The following is a 26,924-nucleotide window of genomic DNA, read 5'->3' on the forward strand; positions in this document are numbered from 1 at the left end:
GCTGCAGTAATTGGACATAATTACGGCAAAATGAATTCGCAAGATTAATCTAATAAAAGGAGTTCTCCTGTCACACAAAAAAGTGTGACAAATTTATCACAAACCGCCTTACGATCAGATCAGCCCCTTCCTGCCATGTGAGTCAGATCAAACTTCATTCTCAGATGAAAAGGATTTTAAAAAAATAATCTCTGGGGAGATTCGTAACCAGAGAATATAAATGAGGGACAGAGCTGAGCATTCACATTAGGAAAGCTGAAACCCAATTTTAAAACCTTTTTACACCCTGTCCGTTTTCGCTCTCACTGATTTTGGATGGTGAGGTTCAACTGCGTTTAGACTGTGATTGGGAGTTTTATCAGAGCCCACTGCTATTTTCATACCTCGGGCGCACCAGCTCCTGAATCAAGTCTTTCCCCATCTCTGTTCGCACGCAAACCCCAAAAAAGAGGAACCTTTAAGGAACTGGCTTCCCACACTTTATGAACTCCGCATTTCTTTCATGGGCCCTTCAAGGATTGTAGCTGAACAAGAGAGAATGGGCATTTCTCTCATTGGCTTCAACTTTGCGAGGTGACCCCTCCCTTTTTGCACGGATGATATATTTTGCTTTGTGTTGGAGAAATTTGTCAAAGGAAGATTCACACGAATGGGCCACGTGTTCAGAAATATTGGGTGGTATTTCCCAACTGTTCATGCCGGGGGGGTGATATTCCAGACCCACTGACGGTGCGCGGGTTTCTCACGACGAGGGGTGCGGTCAGCAGGAAATCCCTGTGACAACGGCGGGAACCTGAAAATCCCGTTGGCTCTGCCTCTGAAAACCACGTGGCAGGTTGGTCGCTACATCCCACCCATTGTTTCAAGTCTGGCTCTGTTCCATACTTCTGAAAGTGCACTGTGCATGTTGTACAATGGAGAACTTGCATTCATATTATGTCTTATCACAACCGCTGGACACTCATATGCACTTGGCAACCATTGCAGTTCTTTCCAAGTCTTTTCGCTGTGGTAATAAATTGGTTCAAAGCAACCATTTGGGCACAGCAAACGACAATGATAGAAACTGAACTTACAATGTTTGGGTATTGTTAGTTATGTGGCAAATATTGGCTCGGACCTCTGATAATTGGGGCTGTTTAGCACAGGGCTAATTCGCTGGCTTTGAAAGCAGACCAAGGCAGGCCAGCAGCACGGTTTAATTCCCATAACAGCCTCCCCGAACAGGTGCCGGAATGTGGAGACTAGGGGCTTTTCACAGTAACTTCATTTGAAGCCTACTCGTGACAATAAGCGATTTTCATTTCATTTTTTTTCATTGATTGTTTTATGGGAGGGTAGATGGGACGTTGGTTTAACCACTCCAACTGGACTTCTGGTTGCGACTATGCGGAGCTAGGTCGCACATTCGGCGGCTCCCGCAAAAATTGACTTTTGGGCTCTTTTCAGGGCCCCAAACAGCACTTTTTCAACGTACCCGCTGTGGGAAGGAGTCTATAACAGCTCCCCGTCAGTATATGGCTTCAACTAGGAGCGGGGCGACAAAAAAGGTGGTGGTGGACCCGAAGAAGGTGCGAGGGAAGAAGGACAAAATGGCAGCGGGTGGAGACCAGGCAGCATGGATGCAGTGGCCGGAAGAACAGCAGGACGGTATCCAGCGCTGCTTCAGAGAGATTAAAACGGACCTGCTAGAGCCGATGAAGGCTTCTATTGATAAGCTGCTGGAGACACAGACGGCCCAGCGGGTGGCGATCTGCGAGGCCCGACAAAAGATCTCCGACAGCGAGGACGAGATCTTAGGCCTGGCGGTAAAGGTGGAGGCGCACGAGGCGCTCCACAAGAAATGGCAGGAGCGGTTCGAGGAGGTGGAGAATCGGTCGAGGTGGAAGAATCTGCGGATTCTGGGCCTCCCGGAGGGGCTGGAGGGCCCGGACGTGGGGGCCTATGTGGTCACCATGTTGAACTCGCTGATGGGAGCAGGGGCCCCTGGAGCTGGAAGGGGCCCATAGAGTGCTGGCGAGGAGGCCCAAGGCTAACGAGCCTCCGCGGGCGGTGCTGGTGAGGTTCCATCGGTTCGTCAATCGTGAGTGCTCAGGTGGGCCAAGAAGGAGAGAGGCAGCAGGTGGGAGAACGCGGAGGTTCGGATATACCAGGACTGGAGTGCGGAGGTGGCGAAGAGGAGGGCCGGGTACAATCGAGCGAAGGCGGTGCTGCACAGGAAGGGGGTGAAGTTTGGCATGTTGCAGCCGGCGTGACTGTGGGTTACCTACAAGGACCGGCACCATTATTTTGAGTCTCCTTTGTTCAGGCCGAGAAGTTGGACACAGATTGAGGGTCGGGATGGGCGATTGGGGACTGCGGTTGATATGCTATGTTTATTTTTGTTTCGGGGGGGGGCCTATGTATTGCTCCGGGTTTCTTTTTCTCTGTGTTTTTCTCTTTTGGGTCGGTGAGGGTGGCTGGGGCGGGTTGGGCACTGTTTTGGTTGGGTTGGTCGGGGGGGCTCTTGGAGGGGGGTTAGTAAACGGAACAGGGGGGGTTGGATGGCGGTGAGATGGGGCCACGCGGGAGAGGGGGAGGCCCGAGTCAGGGGTGAGGGGACCGGGCCTGTAAAAGGAGCTGCGTCAGAGGTGGCGGGGCCGGGTAGGTGGAAAGCGCGGGCTTTTTCCCCGCGCTGCAGACTGGAGGGGGCCGGGGCGGGGAAGCGAGGGTTGTTTCCTGCACTTAGAACGGAAGGGGGAGGGGGAGAGCCTATGGATGGGGACGGAAGAGGAGGGTATGCCACATAATGGGAGGAGTCGAAGGAGAGGCGGGAGTGGCCGGGGTCAGCAGGAGTCAGCTGACTTACGGAAGTGCAATGGGGGGAGTAAATCAGCTAGGATGGGTCCTAGCCAGCGGGGGGGAGTGGGGGGTTGGCTGGGGGGGAATCGAGTTGCTGCTGGTCAAGGAGGAGCTGGAGCGAGTGGGGGGGTCGAGACGGGGGTATGCCGCTGTGGGGAACGGGCCGGGTGCGGGCTCGTGGCTGGCCGAGGAGGGGTCATGGCTGGTCGGCGGGGGAGGGGGGTGCGGGTAGCCCCCTGATCCGGCTGATAATCTGGAATGTAAGGGGACTGAATGGGCCGGTTAAGCGGGCCCACGTGTTAGCGCACCTGAAGGGGCTGAAGGCGGATGTGGTTATGCTTCAGGAGACACACCTGAAGGTGGGAGACCAGGTAAGATTGAGGAACGGGTGGATAGGTCAGGTGTTTCACTCGGGGCTGGATGCCAAAAATCGAGGGGTGGCGATCTTGGTGGGAAAGAAGGTGTCGTTTGAGGCGTCGAGCATTGTGGCAGATAATGGCGGTTGGTACATAATGGTAAGTGGTAAGTTGCAGGGAGAGAGGGTGGTACTGGTCAATGTGTATGCCCCGAACTGGGACGATGCGGGTTTTATGCGGCGTATGTTAGGTCGGATCCCAGACTTGGAAGTGGGAGGCCTGATAATGGGGGGAGACTTTAACACGGTGCTGGATCTGGCACTGGATCGCTCCAGGTCTAGGACGGGTAGGAAGCCGGTGCGGCTAGAGTGCTGAGGGGGTTTATGGACCAGATGGGCGGGGTGGACCCTTGGAGGTTTGCAAGGCCGGGGGCTAGGTAATTTTCATTCTTCTCACATGTCCATAAGGCTTATTCCCGAATCGACGTTTTCATTTTGAGTAGGGCGCTAATAGCGAGAGTAGAGGATACTGAGTATTCGGCAATCGCCATTTCGGACCACGTCCCGCATTGGGTGGACTTGGAGATGGGGGAGGAGAGGGACCAGCGCCCGCTGTTGCGCTTGGAGGTGGGGCTGTTGGCGGACGAGGAGGTGAGCGAGGGGGTCCGAGGAAGTATAGAGAGGTACTTGGAGACCAACGACAACGGAGAGGTCTGAGTGGGGATGGTATGGGAGGCACTGAAGGCGGTGGTGAGGGGAGAGCTGATCTCCATTAGGGCCCACAAGGAGCGGAGGGAGCGGGGGGAGAGGCTGGTGGGGGAGATGGTGAAGGTAGACTGGAGGTATGCAGAGGAGCCCAAGGAAGGATTGTTGAGGAAGAGGCGTAGCCTCCAGGCCGAATTCGACCTGGTGACCACCAGGAAGGCGGAGGGGCAGTGGAGGAAGGCCCAGGGGGCAATTTACGAGTATGGGGAAAAGGCAAGCCGGATGCTGGCGCATCAGCTTCGGAAGCGGGACGCAGCTCGGGAGATCGGGGGAGTTAAGGACAGGGGAGGGAGTGTGGAGTGGAGTGGAGTTGGCATCAATGGGGTCTTCAGGGACTTTTGCGAGGAATTGTACCGATCCGACCCCCACGGGAGGAGGGAGGGATGGGCCGCTTCCTGGACCAATTGAGGTTTCCAAAGGTGGAAGAGGGACTGGTGGCGGGTTTGGGGGCCCCGGTTCGGCTGGAGGAGCTGATCAAAGGGATAGGAAGCATGCAGGCGGGGAAGGCACCGGGGCCGGACGGTTTCCCAGTCGATTCTATAAAAAATATATGGACCTGTTGGGCCCGCTGTTAGTTAGGACCTTCAATGAGGCAAGGGAGGGGGGGGCTTCGCCCCCGACGATGTTCCGGGCACTGATCTCCTTGATCCTGAAGCGGGACAAAGATCCCCTGCAGTGTGGGTCTTACAGACCGATTTCCTTGCTAAATGTAGATGCCAAGGCGCTGGCGAAGGTCTTCGCCTTGAGGATTGTGTGCCGCAGATCATCCATGAAGACCAGTCGGGGTTTGTGAAGGGGAGGCAGTTGAACGCGAATGTGCGGAGGCTTTTGAACGTTATCATGATGCCGGCGAGGGAGGGGGAGGCGGAGATAGTTGTTGCGATGGACGCTGAGAAAGCCTTCGATAGGGTAGAGTGGGGGTACCTGTGGGAGGTGCTGAAGAGGTTCGGGTTTGGGGAGGGGTTTGTGAGGTGGGTTAGGCTGTTGTATGAGGTCCCGATTACGAGTGTAGCCACAAACGAGGAGGTCCGAGACAGGTGTCCCTTGTCCCACCCCTGCTCTTCGCACTGGCGATTGAACCCCTGGCTATGGCACTGAGGGAGTCAAGGAACTGGAGGGGGTTGGTGCTGGTGGGGAGGAGCATAGGGTGTCACTTTATACGGACGACCTGCTGCTGTATGTGGCGGACCCGGTGGGAGGAATGCCGGAGGTAATGAGGATTCTTCGGGAATTCGGGGATTTCTTGGGGTACAAGCTCAACATGGGGAAGAGCGAGCTGTTCGTAGTTCATCCAGGGGACCAGGAGAGGGGGATTGGCGAGCTCCCACTAAAAAAGGCGGAGAAGAGCTTCAGGTATTTGGGAAATCAGGTGGCCAGGAGCTGGGGGCCCTGCATAGGCTTAATTTTACAAGGCTGGTGGAGCAAATGGAGGAGGAGTTCAAGAGGTGGGACGCGTTGCCGCTGTCCTTGGCGGGTAGGGTGCAGTCAATCAAAATGACGGTGCTCCCAAGGTTTTTGTTCCTGTTCCAGTGCCTCCCCGTGTTTATCCCGAAGGCTTTTTTCAGGCGGGTTAACAGGAATATAATGGGGTTTGTGTGGGCGGGAGGGACTCTGAGGGTGAGAAGGGTGTTCCTGGAGCGGAGTAGAGATAGGGGGGGACTGGCGCTGCCCAACCTCTGTGGATACTACTGGGCCGCCAATGGTGCGCAAGTGGGTGATGGAGAGGGAGGGGGCTGCATGGAAGAGGCTGGAGACAGCGTCTTGTGTGGATACGAGTCTGGGGGCGCTGGCAACGGTGCCGCTGCCGCTCCCTCCAAGGAGGTATACCACGAGCCTGGTGGCTGCCCTCAAAATTTGGGGGCAGTGGAGGTGGCACAGGGGGGAAGTTGGGACCTCGGCGGGGACCCCATTACGGGGGAACCACCGGTTCACCCCAGGAAGAACAGGTGGAGGGTTTGCGGGGTGGCACAGGGCAGGGATACGAAAGTTGGGGGACCTGTTTGTGGACGGGAAGTTCGCGAGCCTGGGTGAGCTGGAGGAGAAGTACGGGCTACCCCCGGGGAACATCTTCAGGTGCTTACAGGTAAGGGCGTTTGCCAGGCGGCAGGTGGTGGAATTCCCGCGGTTACGGCCACACACAGTACAGGACAGGGTGCTCTCGGGGGGCTGGGTGGGAGTGGGGATGATCTCGAAATCTTACCAGGTGATGCAGGAGGAGGAGGAGGCCTCGGTGGTGGAGGTAAAAGGTAAGTGGGAGGAGGAGTTGGGAGAGGAAATTGAGGCAGATGCCCTGGGGAGGGTGAGCTCTTCCTCATCGTGCGCGGGGCTCAGCCTCATACAGTTTAAGGTGCTGCACAGGGCACACATGACAGGGACAAGGATGAGCCGTTTTTTGGGGGGTGAGGACAGGTGTGTTAGGTGCTCAGGAAGCCCAGCAAATCACACCATATGTTCTGGGCATGCCCAGCGCTGGAGGAATTTTGGAAGGGCGTAGCGAGGACGGTGTCGAGGGTGGTAGGATCCAGGGTCAAATCGGGCTGGGAGCTCGCAATATTTGGGGTGGCAGAGGAGCTGGGAGTGCAGGAGGCGAAAGAGGCCAGTATTCTAGCCTTTGCGACCCTGTTAGCCTGGCGAAGGATTCTTCTTCAGTGGAAGGATGTGAGGCCCCCAGCGTGGAATCCTGGATCAACGATATAGCGGGGTTTATTAAGTTGGAGAGGGTGAAATTCGCCTTGAGAGGGTCGGTACAAGGGCTCTTTAGGTGGTGGCAACCGTTCTTAGACTTAGAGGTGTCCAAAATCATGGAGGATTTAATGGCTCAAATAAGGAGAAACTGTTTGCACTGACATGTGCATTGGTAATCAGAAGACACAGGTTGAAGATAATTGGCATAAGAACCAGAGGCGTGGTGAGGAAAACCTTTTTGCTCATTGCTATGATCTGCAGTGTAAAAGGGTGATGGTTTCAAATGCAATCATAACTTTCAAAAGCAATTGAATATGAACTTGAAAAGGAAAAAAAACGATGACAAGGCTCAAGAGAAAGAAGGGGGAGCGTGATTAATTGAATAGCTCTTTCACATTACTCCTTCGGTGTACGTTTGTGCAGAACAAGGTGGGATTTCTGACGGTGCAGGACTCTCAGTACTGCACTTGTCAGCAAGAGGTGATGTGGGTAAGGAGTATGGGCGTGATCCCACAACCTTCTGACTGGCAAATGCACTACCAGGCTGACTTCTGCTGGCTGCTATTTCCCCAGCCTTCGCGGCAGAAAGGGGCGATATTGTTGGAGAGGACAGTGTGAAACAGATTGGTAAGCTCGAGGAAATACTTGTTAGGAAGGAAGATGTGTTGGGCATTTTGAAAAACTTGAGGATAGACAAGTCCCCCGGGCCTGACGGGATATATCCAAGGATTCTATGGGAAGCAAGAGATGAAATTGCAGAGCCGTTGGCAATTATCTTTTCGTCCTCACTGTCAACAGGGGTGGTACCAGGGGATTGGAGAGTGGCGAATGTCGTGCCCCTGTTCAAAAAAGGAACTAGGGATAACCCTGGGAATTACAGGCCAGTTAGTCTTACTTCGGTGGTAGGCAAAGTAATGGAAAGGGTACTGAAGGATAGGATTTCTGAGCATCTGGAAAGACACTGCTTGATTAGGGATAGTCAGCACGGATTTGTGAGGGGTAGGTCTTGCCTTACAAATCTTATTGAATTCTTTGAGGAGGTGACCAAGCATGTGGATGAAGGTAAAGCAGTGGATGTAGTGTACATGGATTTTAGTAAGGCATTTGATAAAGTTCCCCATGGTAGGCTTCTGCACAAAGTAAGGAGGCATGGGATAGTGGGAAATTTGGCCAGTTGGATAACGAACTGGCTAACCGATAGAAGTCAGAGAGTGGTGGTGGATGGCAAATATTCAGCCTGGATCCCAGTTACCAGTGGTGTACCGCAGGGATCAGTTCTGGGTCCTCTGCTGTTTGTGATTTTCATTAATGACTTGGATGAGGGAGTTGAAGGGTGGGTCAGTAAATTTGCAGACGATACGAAGATTGGTGGAGTTGTGGATAGTAAGGAGGGCTGTTGTCGGCTGCAAAGAGACATAGATAGGATGCAGAGCTGGGCTGAGAAGTGGCAGATGGAGTTTAACCCTGAAAAGTGTGAGGTTGTCCATTTTGGAAGGACAAATATGAATGCGGAATACAGGGTTAACGGTAGAGTTCTTGGCATTGTGGAGGAGCAGAGAGACCTTGGGGTCTATGTTCATACATCTTTGAAAGTTGCCACTCAAGTGGATAGAGCTGTGAAGAAGGCCTATGGTGTGCTCGCGTTCATTAACAGAGGGATTGAATTTAAGAGCCATGAGGTAATGATGCAGCTGTACAAAACCTTGGTAAGGCCACATTTGGAGTACTGTGTACAGTTCTGGTCGCCTCATTTTAGGAAGGATGTGGAAGCTCTGGAAAAGGTGCAAAGAAGATTTACCAGGATGTTGCCTGGAATGGAGAGTAGGTCTTACGAGGAAAGGTTGAGGGTGCTAGGGCTTTTCTCATTAGAGCGGAGAAGGATGAGGGGCGACTTGATAGAGGTTTATAAGATGATCAGGGGAATAGATAGAGTAGACAGTCAGAGACTTTTTCCCCAGGTGGAACACACCATTACAAGGGGACATAAATTTAAGGTGAAAGGTGGAAGATATAGGAGGGATATCAGAGGTAGGTTCTTTACCCAGAGAGTAGTGGGGGCATGGAATGCACTGCCTGTGGAAGTAGTTGAGTCGGAAACATTAGGGACCTTCAAGCAGCTGTTGGATAGGTACATGGATTACGGGAAAATGATATAGTGTAGATTTATTTGTTCTTAAGGGCAGCACGGTAGCATTGTGGATAGCACAATTGCTTCACAGATCCATGGTCCCAGGTTCGATTCCAGCTTGGGTAATTGTCTGTGCGGAGTCTGCACGTCCTCCCCGTGTCTGCGTGGGTTTCCTCCGGGTGCTCCGGTTTCCTCCCACAGTCCAAAGATGTGCGGGTTAGGTGAATTGGCCAATGATAAATTGCCCTTAATGTCCAAATTGCCCTTGGTGTTGGGTGGAGGTGTTGAGTTTGGGTAGGGTGCTCTTTCCAAAAGCTGGTGCAGACTCAAGGGGCCGAATGGCCTCCTTCTGCACTGTAAATTCAATGATAATCTATGATTAATCTAGGACAAAGGTTCGGCACAACATCGTGGGCCGAAGGGCCTGTTCTGTGCTGTATTTTCTATGTTTTCTATATTTTCTATGAAAGGAATGAATGGTTGTTTCTCATGATGGTGCTTGTACATAAGTCCTGTGCTGCCCACTGAAACAGCTTGTGTTCCTGAGCCATGGATTTCTCATTCACACTGCTCTCATTTCTTCTTCAGTCCTAGTAATTTTGACGTTCTGGTTTAAAACTCATTTCTGACACCATTGTATCTTCCTCACTCTCCGGTGAAGTTAGGGTTGCTCATCCCCTGGGATTGCCCGGGAGTCTCCAGGAATTGTCAATTAATCTTCAGCACACTGCTGCGAGCCACCTGGGAGATAAATCATCGGGCACAAAGGAATTGGGTTTCTTTTGTTTAATTTTCTCTGGACACTATTATTGTCCATTATTTGTTTTCAAGAAAAGAGACCTGAAGGAAAAAAAAACCTCAATTTGAATTACAGTTAGGAATCATACGATCCGTTTATGAAGAATCTGTTTGTTCTGCAGTTGACATGGGAATATAAGACTGGACATGTTGGGTGTTGCTACTTTTATTATCGAACCTCAAGCCGCGAGTATGTTTCTTGTATTGACCAAATGACCACACAACCAGTATGTTAGTTCAAAAGACAGTTTATTATTAAACACAAGACTTATCTCCCTGTGCAATGATACACGCGGCTACGTATGAAACTACACCTATCAACTAAGATGACCTTTACTTAACTTCTGGGTGACCGGCTCTGTGCAGGTAGATAAGACCTTTATCTGTGTCCCCACGTGTGTCGGCTGGAAGTCGTCAGGTTCATCTCGGCTGCGGCTCGTCTCTCTCAGTTAGCGATCGTGGTCTTGAACTTGGCTGGTCGTTATGCTGCAATTGGAGTGGGCACAGGTCGGTCCCAAAAGAGACCGATCTCTAGTGCGTAGGGCTTCTTATCCGTCTTCTCTTTCGCGCCCTTTTGTGCGGGGTTAACTCACGATCCAATGGATGGATAGAGTCTCGATCACTCCGATCGATACGGGCCAATTCAGGACGGGTACCTTGATGGCTGGGTGGGTCCTAGTCCTTACTGTTCCAAGTGCGTAGGCTTTTCCAAATAAGGGGAGGTGGCTCCAGGGAGTCTGCTACTGTTGCTATTCCTTAATTTGAGTCTATTGTCCTGGGGAAACCGGTGATTGACCTTTAACAGGTGCAAGTTTCAATTCGATCTGGTTTTCCTTTGCCCATTACACAGAGGCTGTGCACTGTGTCCTGACTTGACCACAATTCCCTTTATCCTTTGCGGGTGGCCATTTTAGATGGCCACATGTGTAACTAATGGTGGGGGCAGGGCAGTTGGAAGCACTTCCAAGAATTTCACATCGGATGGTGCGTTGGGATTTTCCTGGCACACTTGAACAGGCAGGATTTGAATGCATTCTTTTTCTATTTTAATTGTCCTGAATGATTTACACTTGACCAACTCAGCCTCTTGTTCGGTCGCACAGCAGGAAGTTGTTGTGGCCCATGTGCCTGTAGATGTGAGAGAATGTGCTCTTCATTGGCGGATATTAACTGCTGTGCTCTTGCAATGCCAGGAAGTGATGAGCGAGGAGAGAAGCCAAGGTGGTCACCTGTTGGACGAACCCAGAACTTTACACTTCAAAGCAAACTCTTACGGCCTTCAAGTCTCCATGCTTGATGTACCCCAATTCTTGTGGAGAATGAAACCGCTGAGTGTATTTCAGGTACTTTCCGTTTGTTTGAATGCCACCTGCCGCATGCGTGCAAACTCAGAAGTGGCGGTGGATGAATGTTTGCCCATAAAGAAATGAGTGAACATGTCCAATTTTGGTGTTGCGAGTAAATGCGGTGGATGGAATGTAGAATACAATCGAGACATGTCCAAGGAGGTGGGCGCAGATAGATTCTGATCTTCAGTTCATATCGATATGTGCGTCAGCAAGCTGCCAATGCCAAAACAAACCCTGCCTCATGGACAGTTTGGTCGCATTGTGATAATGCAACTGGACTGACCTTCATCTAGATTCGTTCCAAGTAAATGAGTTCAGATCGCACCGCTGAAATTAGTTGAGATCTGCGATCAGTAAGGGTGAGTGTGAAGCTGTTGGATTGGTATTCCAGTCACGGGGAACGATTTCCGGAGCAGCGGTGGTCCACAAACACAAAATGATAGGTGCAAAATATAGATGTTAGGGCTTGATGTGAGCGAGATGGCGTCAAAAATGTTGGGGTAGGCAGCACGGTGGCACAGTGGTTAGCACTGCCGCCTGACAGAGCCGAGGGCCCAGATTTGATCTCACAACCCAAAAAGATGTGCATGGTAGGTGAATTGGCCACGCTAAATTGCCCCTTAATTGGGATGAAAAAGAATTGGGTACTGTAAATCTATTTTTAAAAATGTTGGGATCGAACTTGGAATGCCACTGTCTGCAATGGATTTGAATATTGAATGCTGCTGCACTGATCCACTACCTCCCGTTCTCTGCCACCTGAGATCAATTTGTGCCCCATTGGGTTTTAAACTTTATTTGCAGACTCTCCACCTGCCTGGAGGAGTGCAGCTCAAAACGCTGAACATCATTCAGGGCAAAGCAGCATAATTGGCACCCCATCCACCACCTTAAACAGTCAGCCAGCCCCCTCCACCACTGGCGCAGTCTCAACCAGCCACAAGATGCACTGCAGCATTGGAATCAATGGCTGGAGAATTTATTTTGATGCTGACGGTCTGGATACCTGGAGAACCCCCCTGTTATTATTTGGCTAGTGGCATACACACTTTAGAGGGCACAAAAGGCTTCAATTTAACATCTCACCTGAGACAGCACCCAATCGGGAATGCATTTGAATGTCAGCCTCGGTGATGTGCTTCAAGGGGTGGATTTAACAGAGAGAGGGGTGGAGCATAACGCTCGCCGCCCCACCCCCAGTTACATAAACCGACCGAGTTTAATAAAGGCCACCCTGTAGCGATAACAAGCAGAGAGTGTGTGGGACTTTTCATTCCACAGTGGGAGGAAGTTGCACCCTTCAGAGCTGCCAGACGATCTGATCGACTGCCGTCCCAGCAGAGCTAGAGCTCAAGCTCAAGAGAACATTGGATCCTGGACTCAGATGAGTTGAAGCTTTTTGGGTGGGAACGGATCAGTTACCCTTCAGGAAGGAAGCAGCAGGTGCGAACGGGCTGGGTCGGGTTTTGGATGCCAGGTAGGAGAGGCACAAAAGGGGGTTACCATTTCAATGTGCGCAGGACGCCCCCCCCCCTCTCCCCTCCCAGACGCACACACACACACACACACACACAGAAAAGATGTGCGCTACCCGCCCCCCCCCCCCCTTCTCGCTTTTCCAACTAGACCAGTAATGGGCAACCTGGGCTGGTGAATGAGCTGCATGAGTGACCCGCCTTCATCTCAGTGAGCCACGAGGTCGAATCGGGCTAGTTCACTGACCATGACCTCATGAATTAGCACACACCAAATATTTCATAATGAGTTCTAGAAAATGCTTATCATCGACTTCGAATGGTGAAAATAAAAGAAATATTTACACTTTGAGAGGGTGATGCAGTAAACCCAGACTGATATTAATATTGCATAGGAACCCATTTATTTTTATGTCTGTTTGAGTGTTGGGAAATGTAATTATATATAAAATTAATCTATTCATTTCAGTGAGTCCATGCATTTTGTAAATTGCGAATGTACTTCTTTTTAAATTATGTAAAAATTACTTTATTTGGATATTCCAGACCATAAATTTAAATACTACCAATAGGCATAATTATTAATTGATGTTGTTCACTCTCTAATGATAGTCTACAATTTCTTTGATATCACCTCTGTAACTGTGATAACAGCCGGTATCTTTTGACGAAGACTTGTTTGTATGAACAGGTGCAATGATTTTATGAATGAAAAGATGATTTTGTTTTTGCGGTCTGTAATTATCCACATTTCCTATGCACTGGGAATATGGAGCTCTCTACCGCAGTGAATAGCTGAAGCAAGCCAGGAGGTAACATGGGTCAGGGCTTTCAGAAGCCAATGAACTGAGGCAGCGATGGAGGGAGGTGGTTGCAGACTGTTTTGGTGATGGAGTTGGTCATGGGGTCAGAAACTGAGCTCAAGTTTAACTAGAACACCAAGGCTGCGCATAGTCTGGTGCTGTCTCAGAGAACTGAACAGCTGAACCACAGTCCTACCCACCATCTTAATGATATTTTATTTATGTTAAAGACTATCGGTTGAGTGTATGACTTCAATGAATTTTCAAACAATATCCCAAAGCATTTTGCAGCAGCAGTTATTGCTTATAATTCGACAGTGAACCACAGAAAGCAATATTAGGTTAGCCAAAAACCTGCCCAAAGAGGCTTCTTTAACAAGACAGAAAAAGGAATAAGAGACAGAGAGTTGAAAAAGTTTGTTTGTTTGATTTCCAAGCCGTATGAATCTCAGTGAAGGCACAGCCCCCCAGTGATGACACAACTAAAATCCAGGATGTTCAAGTGACCAGAATAAGATGTGCGGAGATGTCCTGGTGAATTGTGGAGCTGTAAAACTGGAAGAGGTGACAGAGAGGGCTGAGGCTTGACAACAAGGATGAGAGTTTTAAACTCAGGATGTTGCTCGAATGGGAGTTGGTGTGGGTCAGCGAATATTGTGAGGAAGGGAAATGGTATGAATAGCATCAGAGATGAATTATTTGCAGAGTCTTGCAGATAGCTTTTGAGGAATTTGTTCACCGGAGGACTTTCATTCGAGCCTTACGTGGTTGCTGACTCAGTTGACATTTGTCCCCCTTCAGAGGCTCTGTCGCAGCTGGAGAAGTGTGTGAGGCCACAGGCGTGTTATGATTGTTCCCAGTCGCCAATCTGCGCTTCCCAAAATCATCTGCACTTAGCTGCCATCTTGTTGTCCATTAAAACGAATATAAAAAGCAAATTAATTTTACTCCATGAAGAATGGAAATATGGCCCTGTGTCTCAGCTTACCCATCCAAGCATCAACTGCCAGATGGTTCTTCAAACTCTTGCGCAATGGATGCCACTCTCGACAAGTTGAAGCCCTTTTCCTGAAAATTCTACCTTTCCATTCCTCTCTTATGCTTGTTTTATCTTCCATGGACCCCCTGAAGTCAACCTGCTTACAAGTGTATTCACGGAATCATAGACTCTCCACAGTGCAGAAAGAGGCCATTCGGCCCTTCGAGCCTGCATCGCCCCTCTGAAAGAGCACCCTACCCAGGCCACTCCCTGCCCCATCCTCACGACCCTGCCACACCTTTGGACACTGAGGGGCAATTTAGCATGGCCAATCCACCTAACCTGCACATCTTTGTGACTGTGGGAGTAAACCGGAACACCCGGTGAAAACCCACGCAGACGCGGGGAGAACGTGCAAACTCCACACCCAAGGCCAGAATCGAATCCAAGTCCCTGGCGCTGTGAGGCAGCAATGCCACTGTGCCGCCTCCGTATTTTCCAGCCCTTTGGATTATTCCAAGAATATATTGATCACATCCCCTTTCAGTCTATTCTTTCCCAATGTAATTAAATCCTGCCTTGTCTTCAGATTCAGGAATGCTGGAGAAGAGAAATGGAGTACTGTAAGAGTGAACTCTTGCTCATGTCGATCTACTTTTTGAAATGTGTATGTATTTTCCAGAGGAAATCTCATTGTGCCTTCTACCTCCAGCAGGAATTTGCCTTTTCCCATATCTGGTGCAGGAACCAGCAGCCTCTGCCGTGTGCCTTCAGGGTGGAAAGATTCAACTCAGCAACCACACAGCTCTCCTGTAAGATCTGCATCCGGCAGCGCAAAGGAGACGAGCAGATCTTTCATCTCAATACCTCCATCCTTCAGGTAAACTTTAGGAACTACTTTTCCCAGGGAGTCTAGATTTTGTGTTGGACTTGAGACCATTGCAATAGCCAAATTCTGGACTACCGGTGGGAGTGGTGACCGAGTGGCTTTGTCGCAGGACTAGTTATCCAGTGGACAGGGTTAATGTTCTGGGTTTGAATCCCACCATGGCAAATGGTGAAATTTGTATCCAAGTTTTAAAAATCTGGAATTAAATGTCCAATGATGACCATGAAATGATTGTGGTAATCCCCTTTTGGGAATGAAATCTGTCGCCCTTACCTGGTTTGGCCTACATGTGACTCCAGACACACAGCAATGTGGGTGACTCTTGACTACCCTATGAACTGCCCTAGCAAGCCCCTCAGGGCTAACATTCCACCCATGGACAATTCGGAATGGGCAATACATGCTGGCCCAGCCAGCGATGCACACAGTCCATCCATTCGGCAGTTTGCCTGTCTTTGAGCCAGAAAGTCTGGGCTCATGTCCGGCTCTGGGAATTGTTGGCCAACGTAGGTGCATTCATAACATGGCCACACGGGTTGAGTATCAACCTGGAAATCCTTCCAACACTTGTCATTGGTGTGTAAGAGTAGGTCAGCTATGTGATGGAATAAAAATGTGAGCCTCTCCCATTGTCCATGGCTGCAGACTCGAATATTTATAAAAGGGTGTGTTGCCACAGCTACTCAAACTCCATTTGTGATCTTTTGACTTCCCACCAAGTCCCAAAGATAAGTGTGGTTACGGGGGAGTGGACCAAGGTAGACGGTCCATGCAGATTCAATAGGCTGAATAGCCTCTTTCTGCACTGTGGAGATTCTTTGGTTCTCTGGATTCTACCACCATAGCAGAGAAAGATGCCATTCAGTTCATTGAGTCAATGCCGTGTCCCCTTTTCTCCTTGAAGTATCTATTCAATTCCCTCTTGAGACCTCTTATTGAATGGCGTCAACCACCATATCTGTTGATTCAATCCAAATCCTCAGCACTCGTTGAATAAAAACTCACTTCTGGTTCTTTTGCCAGTCAGCTGAAGTCTGCGTCCTTTGCTGGTCAGTTCTTCAATCATTGGGGACTGTTTCTTTATTTCCTGGGTCGAAATCTTTCAAGAAAGGGGGGAGTTCTAGGATTTTGACCCAGCGACAGTGAAGGAACGGTGATATATTTCCAAGTCAGGATGGTGTTTAGCTTGGAAGGCAACTTGCAGATGGTCGTGTTCCTGTGCATCCGATGCCCTTGTTCTTTTAGGTGGCAGGTTTGGAACGAGCTGCCAAAGGAGCTATGCCGAGCCTCTTGCAGATGGCAACTCCTTCTGCTGCTGTGTGTCGGTAGTGCAGAGAACGAATGTGGTTTGATCGAGGAATGAATGAGAAAGTAATTTCACTGGCAGAACGGTCATCAACTACAGGAAACAGATTCAAGATGCTTGACATAATAGCCAGCGGCAAGAGGAAGAAAATTCTTTTGTACACCATGTTGTGATCTGGAGTGCGCTGTGTTGAAAAGGTGGGAGTCAATAATAATTTCCAAAAGGGATTTGTATTAATACTTGGAAAGTAACAGCTTGCTGGGCTGTGGGGAAATAGCAGGGGAGTGGGAGTCAATGAATAACTCTTTCAAAGAGTCTGCCACAGGCACGATGGGCTGAATGGCCAATGTTTGAGCTGTGTCATGCAATAAAATGCTTTTTTTGTTTGAAGGCAAGATGTACTTATCTGTATATATATATATATATATATTTTAAAACATCCTGCAGGTTTTACTGTGTTTTGTTTTTGAAACATGTACAAGTTTTGGATCCTTTGCCAACAAGAGAAAACATTCCAAGTTCGGTTTGTGCAGGAGGTCAGGTCCATGATGATTGGATCCTCTAAACCTAAGCTGCTCTAGTTCTCCATTATGGCCCTTGCTCTAGGCCTCGACGGGAGCTGCCTGATGGATTTGATCAAGCTTCCACATGGATTAATTCAGATCCTGTGGTGTCACCTACTTCTGCCAACATAGATGCTCCGTGCGAGTGTCCCATTCGGAGAGGATAATATGTTCCTCGGAGTTAGATCAAGCTTAGTCCTTCACAACGTGGCCTTCTTTCGTTAACCATGGGCCATTTTCAGCTGGTACTTAATGAGCATTTTAATCAAAATATCAAGTCCACGATTAGCTGTTTTCAGACTGGTGCGTTATAAATGGTCTTTTGTCAGCTTCATTTGCAGGATGGGCACATTGCTGGCACCCATCTGCACCATCACCAAGATTGCCGACCTCCTATTCTGTAATGTCACTCATCCCCTAACTCAGACCATTGTTGCTGATATCCCCGTCCACATCTTCTTACCTCTAGACCCAACTATTCCAATGCTCTCCGGCCTGACACCCGACCTTCCATCCGACCTTCCATAACTTGAGCTCATCCAAACTTTTCCAGCCAATATCCTAACTCTTACCAAGTCCTCACCACCCTGTGCTTGTTGACTTACACTAGCTCCTGGTATAACAATGCCTTGATTTTAAAATTCCCAACTTTGTTTTCAAATCTGTCCATGGCCTATCCTCCTCCCTGTCTCCTCCAGTCCCACAACCCTTCGAGATCTCTGTGCTTCACCAATACCAGCCTCTTACATGTCACCAGTTTTAATTGATTCATGCAAATGGCAGTGCCTTCAGCTTGCTGGACCCTGGGCTGAAGAATAACCTCTCCAAACCTCCCTGCTTCTCTTTCCTGCTACAAGGCAATCCTTGAAACCTATCTCTTGGACCAACCTTTTCATCACCTGTGCTATTGTCTCCTTGCAAAACAAACCTGATGATGAAACTTGGAAACAGAAACACAAAATGCTGCAAATATTCAGCTGGTCAGGCAGCATCTGCAGAGAGAGAGAGAGCAACAGAATTTACTACAGATGGTTGACCAGATCAGATTGATCCCTGGAGAGACTAATAACTTATAAGAAGTGTTTTGAACTTTCAGTAAATGGCTAATAGGATCACTCGACAAGATCTCAAGATTTAAACCTTTTACTGCAACACACAAACTCAAAGCAACATTGGGAAACACTTTCAGGAGGCAACTTATATTCTAAACTTCAGAAAGGATCCCCCATCTTACATGTAAAATGAAGGAAAATATCCCTCTCTGGTTATACTTTACACTGTCCCTTCAGTAGATACTCCGCGATCCAGGATTCTTAGGTTTTTTTCTCTATTTTAAAATAAATTTAGAGATCTCAATTCTTTTTTTCCAATTAAGGGGCAATTTAGGATGGCCAATTCACATCTTTTTGGGTTGTGAGGGTGAGACCCACATAGACACGGGGAGAATGTGCAAACTCCACACGGAGAGTGACCCGGGATTGAACACGGGTCCTCGGTGCTGTGAGGCAGCAGTGCTAACCACTGTGCCACCCCAAAGTGATTCTTAGCTAATCTTTTTATTTTCCTGCTGGGTAACTTCTCGTCCCCAAATTAACTTTTAAGGTGTTGAATATCCTGGAGACTCTACCCTTTAGCCCAAACTAGGAAAATCTTCCAGCTTCAGTTAAACTGTCACCTCTTTTGTCCCTGCAATCCAAACATGACCATCCACCCTCATTTTGCATGGTGACCAATAAAGACTTACGACCTTTATCTCTCCGCTCCCTTGGATTCTTGCAGACCGATCCTTTCTGTGAGGTTCAGTGATGTTTCGGAAAACCCACTCTTAGAATGGCTTCCTCAGAATTCCTCCCCTCTCAAAATCCATCTCGATGTTAGTGTGAATCACATGGGTCTTGTATCAGGTAGAAACGGTAATATGCTATCCTCCAGAGTCTCCCCGCAACTCCATTCTATCTTGGCATTAAATAGACAGTTTAAAGTATCACTATTTACAAGACCTAACATTCCAAATACTTCCCTGTGACTTGGAGACTCACAGTCTATCCACCATCAGCATAGCTACTAGGTCATTATTTATAAGTATGGCGATTTTGCATATTCTTCCTCGTAAACAACCTGCCCCTCCCCTTTAACCTTTAATAACCAAGCCTCCCAGGCTTGTTCGCACAATTCAGAAGGGATCATATGATGCTCTTCATTCTTCCATGGTACCTGAATTAAAGATACAGTCCCAAAACATCACAATATGATAATGCCTCATTATTTGTAACAAAAGGTAATCGACATGAAACTTTAACTAATAGTTTTTTACATTGCTTGATGTCAAATGTTCTATGAAAATGCTCCTCTGAAGCATCTTGGGGTGTTTTATAAAATTAAATGTGATATAAGGGCGACTCAGTGGTTAGCACTGCTGCCTTACAGTAGCAGGAACTGGGATTGGATTCTGATCTTGGGTGACTAGCTGTGTGCAGTTTGCCCATTCTCCCCGTGTCTGCGTGGGTTTCCTCCAGGTGTTCCGGTTTCCTCCCACAGTCCAAAGATGTGCAGGTTAGGTGGATTGACCATGCTAAATTGCCCCTTGGTGTCCAAAAGGTTAGGTTGGGGGGCGGGGGGACTCTTTCGAAGGGTCGGTGCAGCCTTGACGGGCTGAATGGCCTCTTTCTGCACTGCAGGATTCTATGATTCTGTAAATCCAAGTTATTAACAATGCTGAACCACCGATGGTTTAATATAACTGAGTGAGAGCTATTTGCAGTTCACAATGATCATTAAACATGCCTGTCTACTCTTACAGAACGAGAGAGAAGCTGCTCACTTCTGTGCACAGGCTGCAAGTGATGTGGCCACATTAGCAGGGCCCAAGACGTTTAAGATCCCGTATTCCATCAGACAGAAAATCTGTTCCACCTTTGACGTTCCCAGTGCTTCAGGCAAAGACTGGCGGCTGTTAGCACAAAAACTCCACATAGACAGGTAAGCGCGAACTAAGGAAATCAGCAGCTTTCACCCTTTCTAAAAGTGAGACTTCACCTTCATTTGGATTTAAGTTTGCACAGTTGTCTTAATATTGCCTCAGTGTATCTGAAAGTGCAGAACAAGAATGTGGCTGTCCTGGGTCACCAGGGAAAGGGACAAACAGGCTATTTTGGGCTAATCTAATGTAATGTGTTGCTGTCGTCGTGTAAAAGGACCTTGGGAGGAGTGTCTGGAGAGCCAGAGTGCGTACGATTTCACTGGTCACACATGAACATTCCCTTAAGCAGTCCACTCGCAGCCTTGGAATCATATTCTGACTGCACATAGCCACACCATTGCTGGGACTGCCGTTTCCAGCTCTGTAACTGCCGTTTCCAGCTCTGTAACAGCTCATCCAGCTTGTGTGACTGCTCCTGCCTCAGTTCATCTGAGACTGTATCCAATTCTGGATTCCACATTACCCCAAAATCCTTTGATCCCCTTTGCCCCAATTCCACCCTTTAGGAAGGATGTCAAGAGGGTGCAGAGGGGATTTGCAAGAATGGGATGTGGCTGTGAAGGGCTTCAGTTACATGGAGAGACTGCAGATATTGGGCCAATTGTCCTTCGAGTTCCTCAGTGTGTGCCAGTATTTGCAGAGCTTCCGGGCAGTGTGTCACTGTTTATGCGGGCATGATACATTGAAGCATGCAAAGGTTTTTCCGAGGCTGCATCCCCAACACAGGAACGTTTGAGAACCCCTGTGGTTCAGTGTTGCGAGGACTGAGAAACTGTAAAAGAGTCACCATCATCTTGAGTCGTGTTTGAGATGGGGAGGTTAGAAACGAAAGTGGACACTGACCCAGTCCAGCAGCCCACATATTGGCTTTGCATAAAACTCAGTTCTTGGGTCAGTCTCTCATCAGTGATTACATGTTGTGAAGGGGTATCTATCACGTGGCCACGGAGAGGCAGAAGAGGACAGGATCTGGGGATGGAAATTATCACCCCCCCTTCCCAATATTTTTCTTTGCTCTCTTCCTCTTAATGCCACATCATCTCTGCCAAGTGTCCTCAGGAACGTTTCCCAAGTGGCTCTTGATCAACCAAGATATTCAACTGTGAATGACATTGCTGTCCACTTCGATTATTCCTCGCCAGTATCCATACTACACATTCCCAGCAGACACCATGAAATGGTAGGGTATTTGATCAGTGGTCATTGCTCTTCAACGTATGAGACCAATAACAGAGATCGCAACTCCCAACCGAAGATCTGCTGACATCGGGGATCATTTTTACTTTGGATGGGATTGTATTCGGTGTGATGCTGGAGCAATCATCCACTACTCATCTCCATAAGACATAGAAGCAGAATTAGGCCATTCAGCCCATCGAGTCTGCTCCGCCTTTCAATCATGGCTGATATTTTTCTCATCCCCATTCCCCCCATAACCCCTGATCCCTTTATTAATCAAGAACCTATCTATCTCTGTCTTAAAGACACTCAGTGATTTGGCCTCCACAGCCTTCTGCGGCAAAGAGTTCCTCAGATTCACCACCCACTGGCTGAAGAAATTCCTCCTCATCTCTGTTTTAAAGGATCGTCCCTTTAGGCTGAGGTTGTGTCCTCTGGTTCTAGTTTTTCCTAGAAGGGTAATCCACCCTCTCCATTTCCACTCTAACCAGGCCTCGCAGTATCCAGTATGTTTCAATAAGATCCCCCCTCATCCTTCTGAACTCCAACGAGTACAGACCCAGAGTCCTCGACCATCCCTCAACTCGTTTTTGTTCGACTCGACAATTGCAGTAAAAAGCAGGCAAGTAGTCACTTTTAAAAAGACAGGACTGGTTTTAGGACAGTGGTGGGCAGTCTGCTGCTCATCAGGGTTCTGAGTGCATCTTTCTGACTGTCGCCTATACGCAGAGTTGTCACATTCTGCTGATTTCCATTCCTACCCGTTTGACTGAGGTGATGTGCACCTAAAGCAAGGGCAGATGAAGTAAGGTGCGTGCTGATTTCATCAAATTTACAGTGCAGAAGGAGGCCATTCAACCAATCGAGTCTGCACCGGACCTTGGAAAGAACACCCCACCCAAGCCCACACCTCCACCCCACCTCTGCAACCCAGCAACACCACCCAACCTTTTTGGACACAAAGGGCAATTTATCTTGGCCAATCCACCTACCCTGCACATCTTTGGACTGTGGGAGGAAACCGCAGCAAAGAACAAAGAACACAGAAAAGTACAGCACAGGAACAGGCCCTTCGGCCCTCCAAGTCCGTGCCGACCATGCTGCCCGACTAAACTACAATCTTCTACACTTCCTGGGTCCGTATCCCTCTATTCCCATCCTATTCATGTATTTGTCAAGATGCTCCGTAAATGTCACTATCGTCCCTGCTTCCACCACCTCCTCCGGTAGCAGGTTCCAGGCACCCACGACCCTCTGCGTAAAAAACTTGCCTCGTACATCTACTCTAAACCTTGCCCCTCGCACCTTAAACCTATGCCCCCTAGTAATTGACCCCACTACCCTGGGGAAAAGCCTCTGACTATCCACTCTTGTCTATGCCAGTCATAATTTTGTAGACCTCTATCAGGTCGCCCCTCAACCTCCGTTGTTCCAGTGAGAACAAACTGAGTTTATTCAACCGCTCCTCATAGCTAATGCCCTCCATACCAGGCAACATTCTGGTAAATCTCTTCTGCACCCTCTCTAAAGCCTCCACATCCTTCTGGTAGTATGGCGACCAGAATTGAACACTATACTCCAAGTGTGGCCTAACTAAGGTTCTATACAGCTGCAACATGACTTGCCAATTCTTATACTCAATGCCCCGGCCAATGAAGGCAAGCATGCCGTATGCCTTCTTGACTACCTTCTCCACCTGTGTTGCCCCTTTCAGTGACCTGTGGACCTGTACACCTAGATCTCTCTGACTTTCAAAACTCTTGAGGGTTCTACCATTCACTGTATATTCCCTACCTGCATTCGACCTTCCAAAATGCATTACCTCACATTTATATGGATTAAACTCCATCTGCCATCTCTCCGCCCAAGTCTCCAAACAATCTAAATCCTGCTGTATCCTCTGACAGTCCTCATCGTTATCCGCAATTCCACCAACCTTTGTGTCGTCTGCAAACTTACTAATCAGACCAGTTAAATTTTCCTCCAAATCATTTATATATACTACAAACAGCAAAGGTCCCAGCACTGATCCCTGCGGAACACTACTAATCACAGCCCTCCAATTAGAAAAGCACCCTTCCATTGCTACTCTCTGCCTTCAATGACCTAGCCAGTTCTGTATCCATCTTGACAGCTCACCCCTGATCCCGTGTGACTTCACCTTTTGTACCAGTCTACCATGAGGGACCTTGTCAAAGGCCTTACTGAAGTCCATATAGACAACATCCACTGCCCTATTGCATCCATCATCTTTGTGACCTCCTCGAAAAACTCTTATCAAGTTAGTGAGACACGACCTCCCCTTCACAAAACCATGCTGCCTCTCACTAATACGTCCATTTGCTTGCACCCGGAGGAAACCCACGCAGACACGGGAAGAATGTGCAGACTCCACACCGACAGTGACCCAAGCCGGGAATCGAACCTGGGATCCTGGAGCTGTGAAGCAACTGTGCTACCGTGCCGCCCTGATTGCTGACAACATTGACTGTGAGAGCCGTGCTCTCCCTCTGCGTCCAATCAAGCGGAAATATTTGTTTGTTTTCACCACTTGAAGTTGATGACCGTTCCATTGACACAGGAATGATTGATCATTTTCTATAACTTGTTATGAAATATACAGCGTGTATCAAATGTATTCAATCTTATTCACGGGGTCATAGTTAGTGAACAAGCCCAATTTCAATCTTGCGGCCCATTGAGGCGAAGGCACCGCCCAAGGTTGCCTCAGTTGCCCATAACTGTTTTAGGACATGATCTGTGACTGATTCCAATAGTCTGCAGGGACACTGGAACTTTCTGACCCTTTTTCTTTTAACATTGGCAGGAACCTGAGCTACTTTGCAGTGAAGAGCAGCCCAGCCGGTACAATCCTGGACATATGGGAGGCACAGCATCAAAATGACAGAGACCTTGACTCCTTAGCCAGTGCTCTGGAGGAAATCGGCAGAGTCCACTGCCCTGTCCCAGTGAGAGGCGACGGCGATGGTGATGAATCAGACTACAACTATGGGGGATGATCGCGGGAGAGAGCTCTTTGCCACCAACCCGGGCTTCAGCTCACCTCCCTACTTCCCCCCGGCCTGAGCAAGCTCCGCTCAGTCACATTATCAGAAAGATTTCTCAGGAAATGCTATATGGTTTACTGTCCAGATCTTTGGATGTGTATGTAAATATGATTTATTTGTAAATATTTCTTAAAAAAAAGGGTGCACCAATTATAATTGATCGGGCCAATTAATCATCAGTGTCGATCAGTCACAGATGAGAGCAGTTCCGTCCATTTTTTGGCTCAGAGATTCATGGAGTTATTATTCTGCGTCAGAAGTCCCAGAAAGCACGCTTTCCGAGATTTCCCAACTGTGAAGTGAGGAGATCATGGGACAGATGGGAGCTTGTTAAATGGCCTCAGAATAACATTACAGCTAGTTCCCAGCTGCCAGGTTTATTTTGTAAGGGTGAGGGAGCAAGTACAGTTTTGCCAACTCTCTTCGCTCATACTCCTGAAGCTTTCACCACCTGGACACCCACCAACAATCCCAGCGAATGTCCTTTCGGGAAGCAAATCTGCCGTCCTTGGCAGTCTGGCCTGCATGTGACTCCAGGCCCACAGCAATGTGGTTGACTCTTAAATATCCGCAGTGCCAAGATAATTAGAGGTTAGCAAAATGCCACCCTGGCCAGTGGTACCAACATCCCATGAATGAACAAAGAAATAAAAACTTCCCCTGCTCGCTCAACCAACTCTTTGTGGGAAAGAAAAAACGGATAAAACACATGTCATTGAGCCTACGCGAACTGAAGACCTTGTTCGAAAGCCTACAGCACTGGCAGCTTGCGGTGCCCATACTCTCGTCATTGTGAGTTTTTGTTCCTGGGCTGTGGCAGCCACGGTTGCTGGCAAGCACCTGAGGCCCTCACATCGCGTTGTAACTATTCATTTATCACAATCTCCCGGTCGGCGTTTCCTTGCTTTCAGTTTCCGCCCTCCCAAACATTTGCCATCTCTTGCCTCTCCCGTTTGGGGGACACCCACCTAAATGATCCCGAGTAACAGTCAAATTTGTGGCCACCGAGGCACGGAATGGGTGAGCCTCACCCTCCTTCAGCATTGAGTCTGTGAGTGACTGTCACACCTTGGGTAACCTGAGAGACTCCCGGCAATGAACCATGCTCCCAACGCCATTGAGTAGGGTAATGTCCGGTGCTTGTTGATGTGTAAACGTGGCATTGTAAACAATCAGCTGAAGGCAGACGCATCTGGACACGGCAAAGTCAGGGTCTTCTGGAGTGTGGACCGTGATGCAGAGTCAGAGGTCGCCAGCACAGAAAAGGCCCTTGGGCCTATCGTGTGTGCGCCACTCAAAAAACAACCACCTCAGCATTCAAATACCATTTTCCCTTTTTCACGCAATGTGATTGAATCTTAAATGTTTAATCTGCGAAACATCCTGAGGGTTAGGGAAGTTTTGCCCTGCAAGCATTGGAGTCCCATGGTTCTTGGTTTTTTTTAATAAAAGCTCACATTACCATGAGAGACACAGGAAAATACCAACTTTCCCCGATCTGGCGGTCGGAGAGGCGCATCAGTATCTTTATTCAAATCAAGCGCTGGTTGAATCGGTTGCTGAAATAATTGTTGCACCCTTCTGCTGAAGTAACTGTCCCATTCTCCTCTTGTTCCTTGTGAATATTGTCTTGTTCATTCACATCTGACGTACGTGTATCAGCTGAACTCTTGACGGATTTTGTAAGCTATTTACTAATGCCTCCATTCTGCTCATCAGCCAACACAGCCCTATTTCTATCCAAATCCACCTGTAACAGGTTACTCCACAGATTGGTGGGTCCTTGTGGTTTTATTTGTGTACGAATAATCATAAAAATCTCTGTGGGTCTTGATTTTTCTCTTTGTTTTGATTGATGGTGCACTCCATGGATCCCCGGGATGGCGAGATGATTGTGAGGGAAGTTCTGAGAATACTGTGTTTGGTTTAGCTGTACTGCAGCAGCAATACCAACTCCCTGTTCCCCCCCCCCCCCCCCCCCCCCCCATTGCATTGACTGCATGATCCCCAGTGCCGTTTAAGGCTACCTGCCTGCCTCCCACCCCAACATTGCCCTTCCCTACAATGGTATAGAGCCTGAATGTGCTTTCTGGTTTTTATTTCAGCGTGGATTTTTTATTTCCCCTCCTTCAGGGGAGGAGGGCAGCCACATGCTCCCCATCGCTAACTGCCCTCGATAGGGGTTGGTGAGCCACCTTCTTGAAATGCTGCTATCTATGCGGTGAATGTGTGCTGTTGGGCAGGGATTTCCATGATTATTTTTATTGACGCGGTTTCGTACAGTTGAGTGGCTTGCCAGGCCATTGTCGAGGTCAGTTAAAGAGTTGACCACATCGCTGAGGGTCTGGAGCGCCCCTTGCTCTCTACTCTTGTTGATTGTTTTCCTTCAGAACTTCTCCTAAATCCCCCAACCTTCACCACCATAGAATTCCTACAGTGCAGAAAGGGGCCATTCGGCCCATCGAGTCTACGCCAGTCCTCTGAAAGAGTACCCTACCTCGGCACATTCCCTGCCCTCTCCCTGAAAACCCCATAACCCCACTTAGCCGTTGGACACTAAGGGACAATTGATCATGGCCAATCCACCTGCATATCTTTGGACTGTGGGAGGAAACAGGAGCATCCATGCAGACACGGGGAGAATGTGAAAACTCCAAACAGTCAACCGAGGCCAGAATTGAACCTGGGTCACTGACACTGTGAGGCAGCAGTGCTAACCACTGTGGCTCCTTTCCCTCCCTTCTTTTAGAAACCTCCTTAA

The 26,924-nt window shown here is 48.7% G+C and overlaps 1 protein-coding gene across 3 annotated transcripts in view; it reads left to right on the forward strand.

Moving 5' to 3' along the window:
- Positions 1-25,997, forward strand: part of LOC140396862 (netrin receptor UNC5D-like) — a 523,350-nt gene extending 497,353 nt beyond the window's left edge. For 2 of the 3 annotated variants that reach the window (XM_072485654.1, XM_072485652.1), the window contains 4 exons: positions 10,766-10,915; positions 14,891-15,058; positions 19,737-19,915; positions 23,923-25,997. In XM_072485654.1, the coding sequence (XP_072341755.1) occupies positions 10,766-10,915; positions 14,891-15,058; positions 19,737-19,915; positions 23,923-24,115 (690 nt within the window). In that variant the 3' untranslated portion in view covers positions 24,116-25,997. The remainder of the gene's footprint in view (positions 1-10,765; positions 10,916-14,890; positions 15,059-19,736; positions 19,916-23,922) is intronic. The other variant, XM_072485653.1, reaches the window with a different exon arrangement.
- The last annotated feature ends 927 nt before the right edge of the window (positions 25,998-26,924 follow it).

Source organism: Scyliorhinus torazame, chromosome 20, assembly GCF_047496885.1.
Source record: "Scyliorhinus torazame isolate Kashiwa2021f chromosome 20, sScyTor2.1, whole genome shotgun sequence".
In the NCBI taxonomy this organism is placed as follows: domain Eukaryota; kingdom Metazoa; phylum Chordata; class Chondrichthyes; order Carcharhiniformes; family Scyliorhinidae; genus Scyliorhinus; species Scyliorhinus torazame.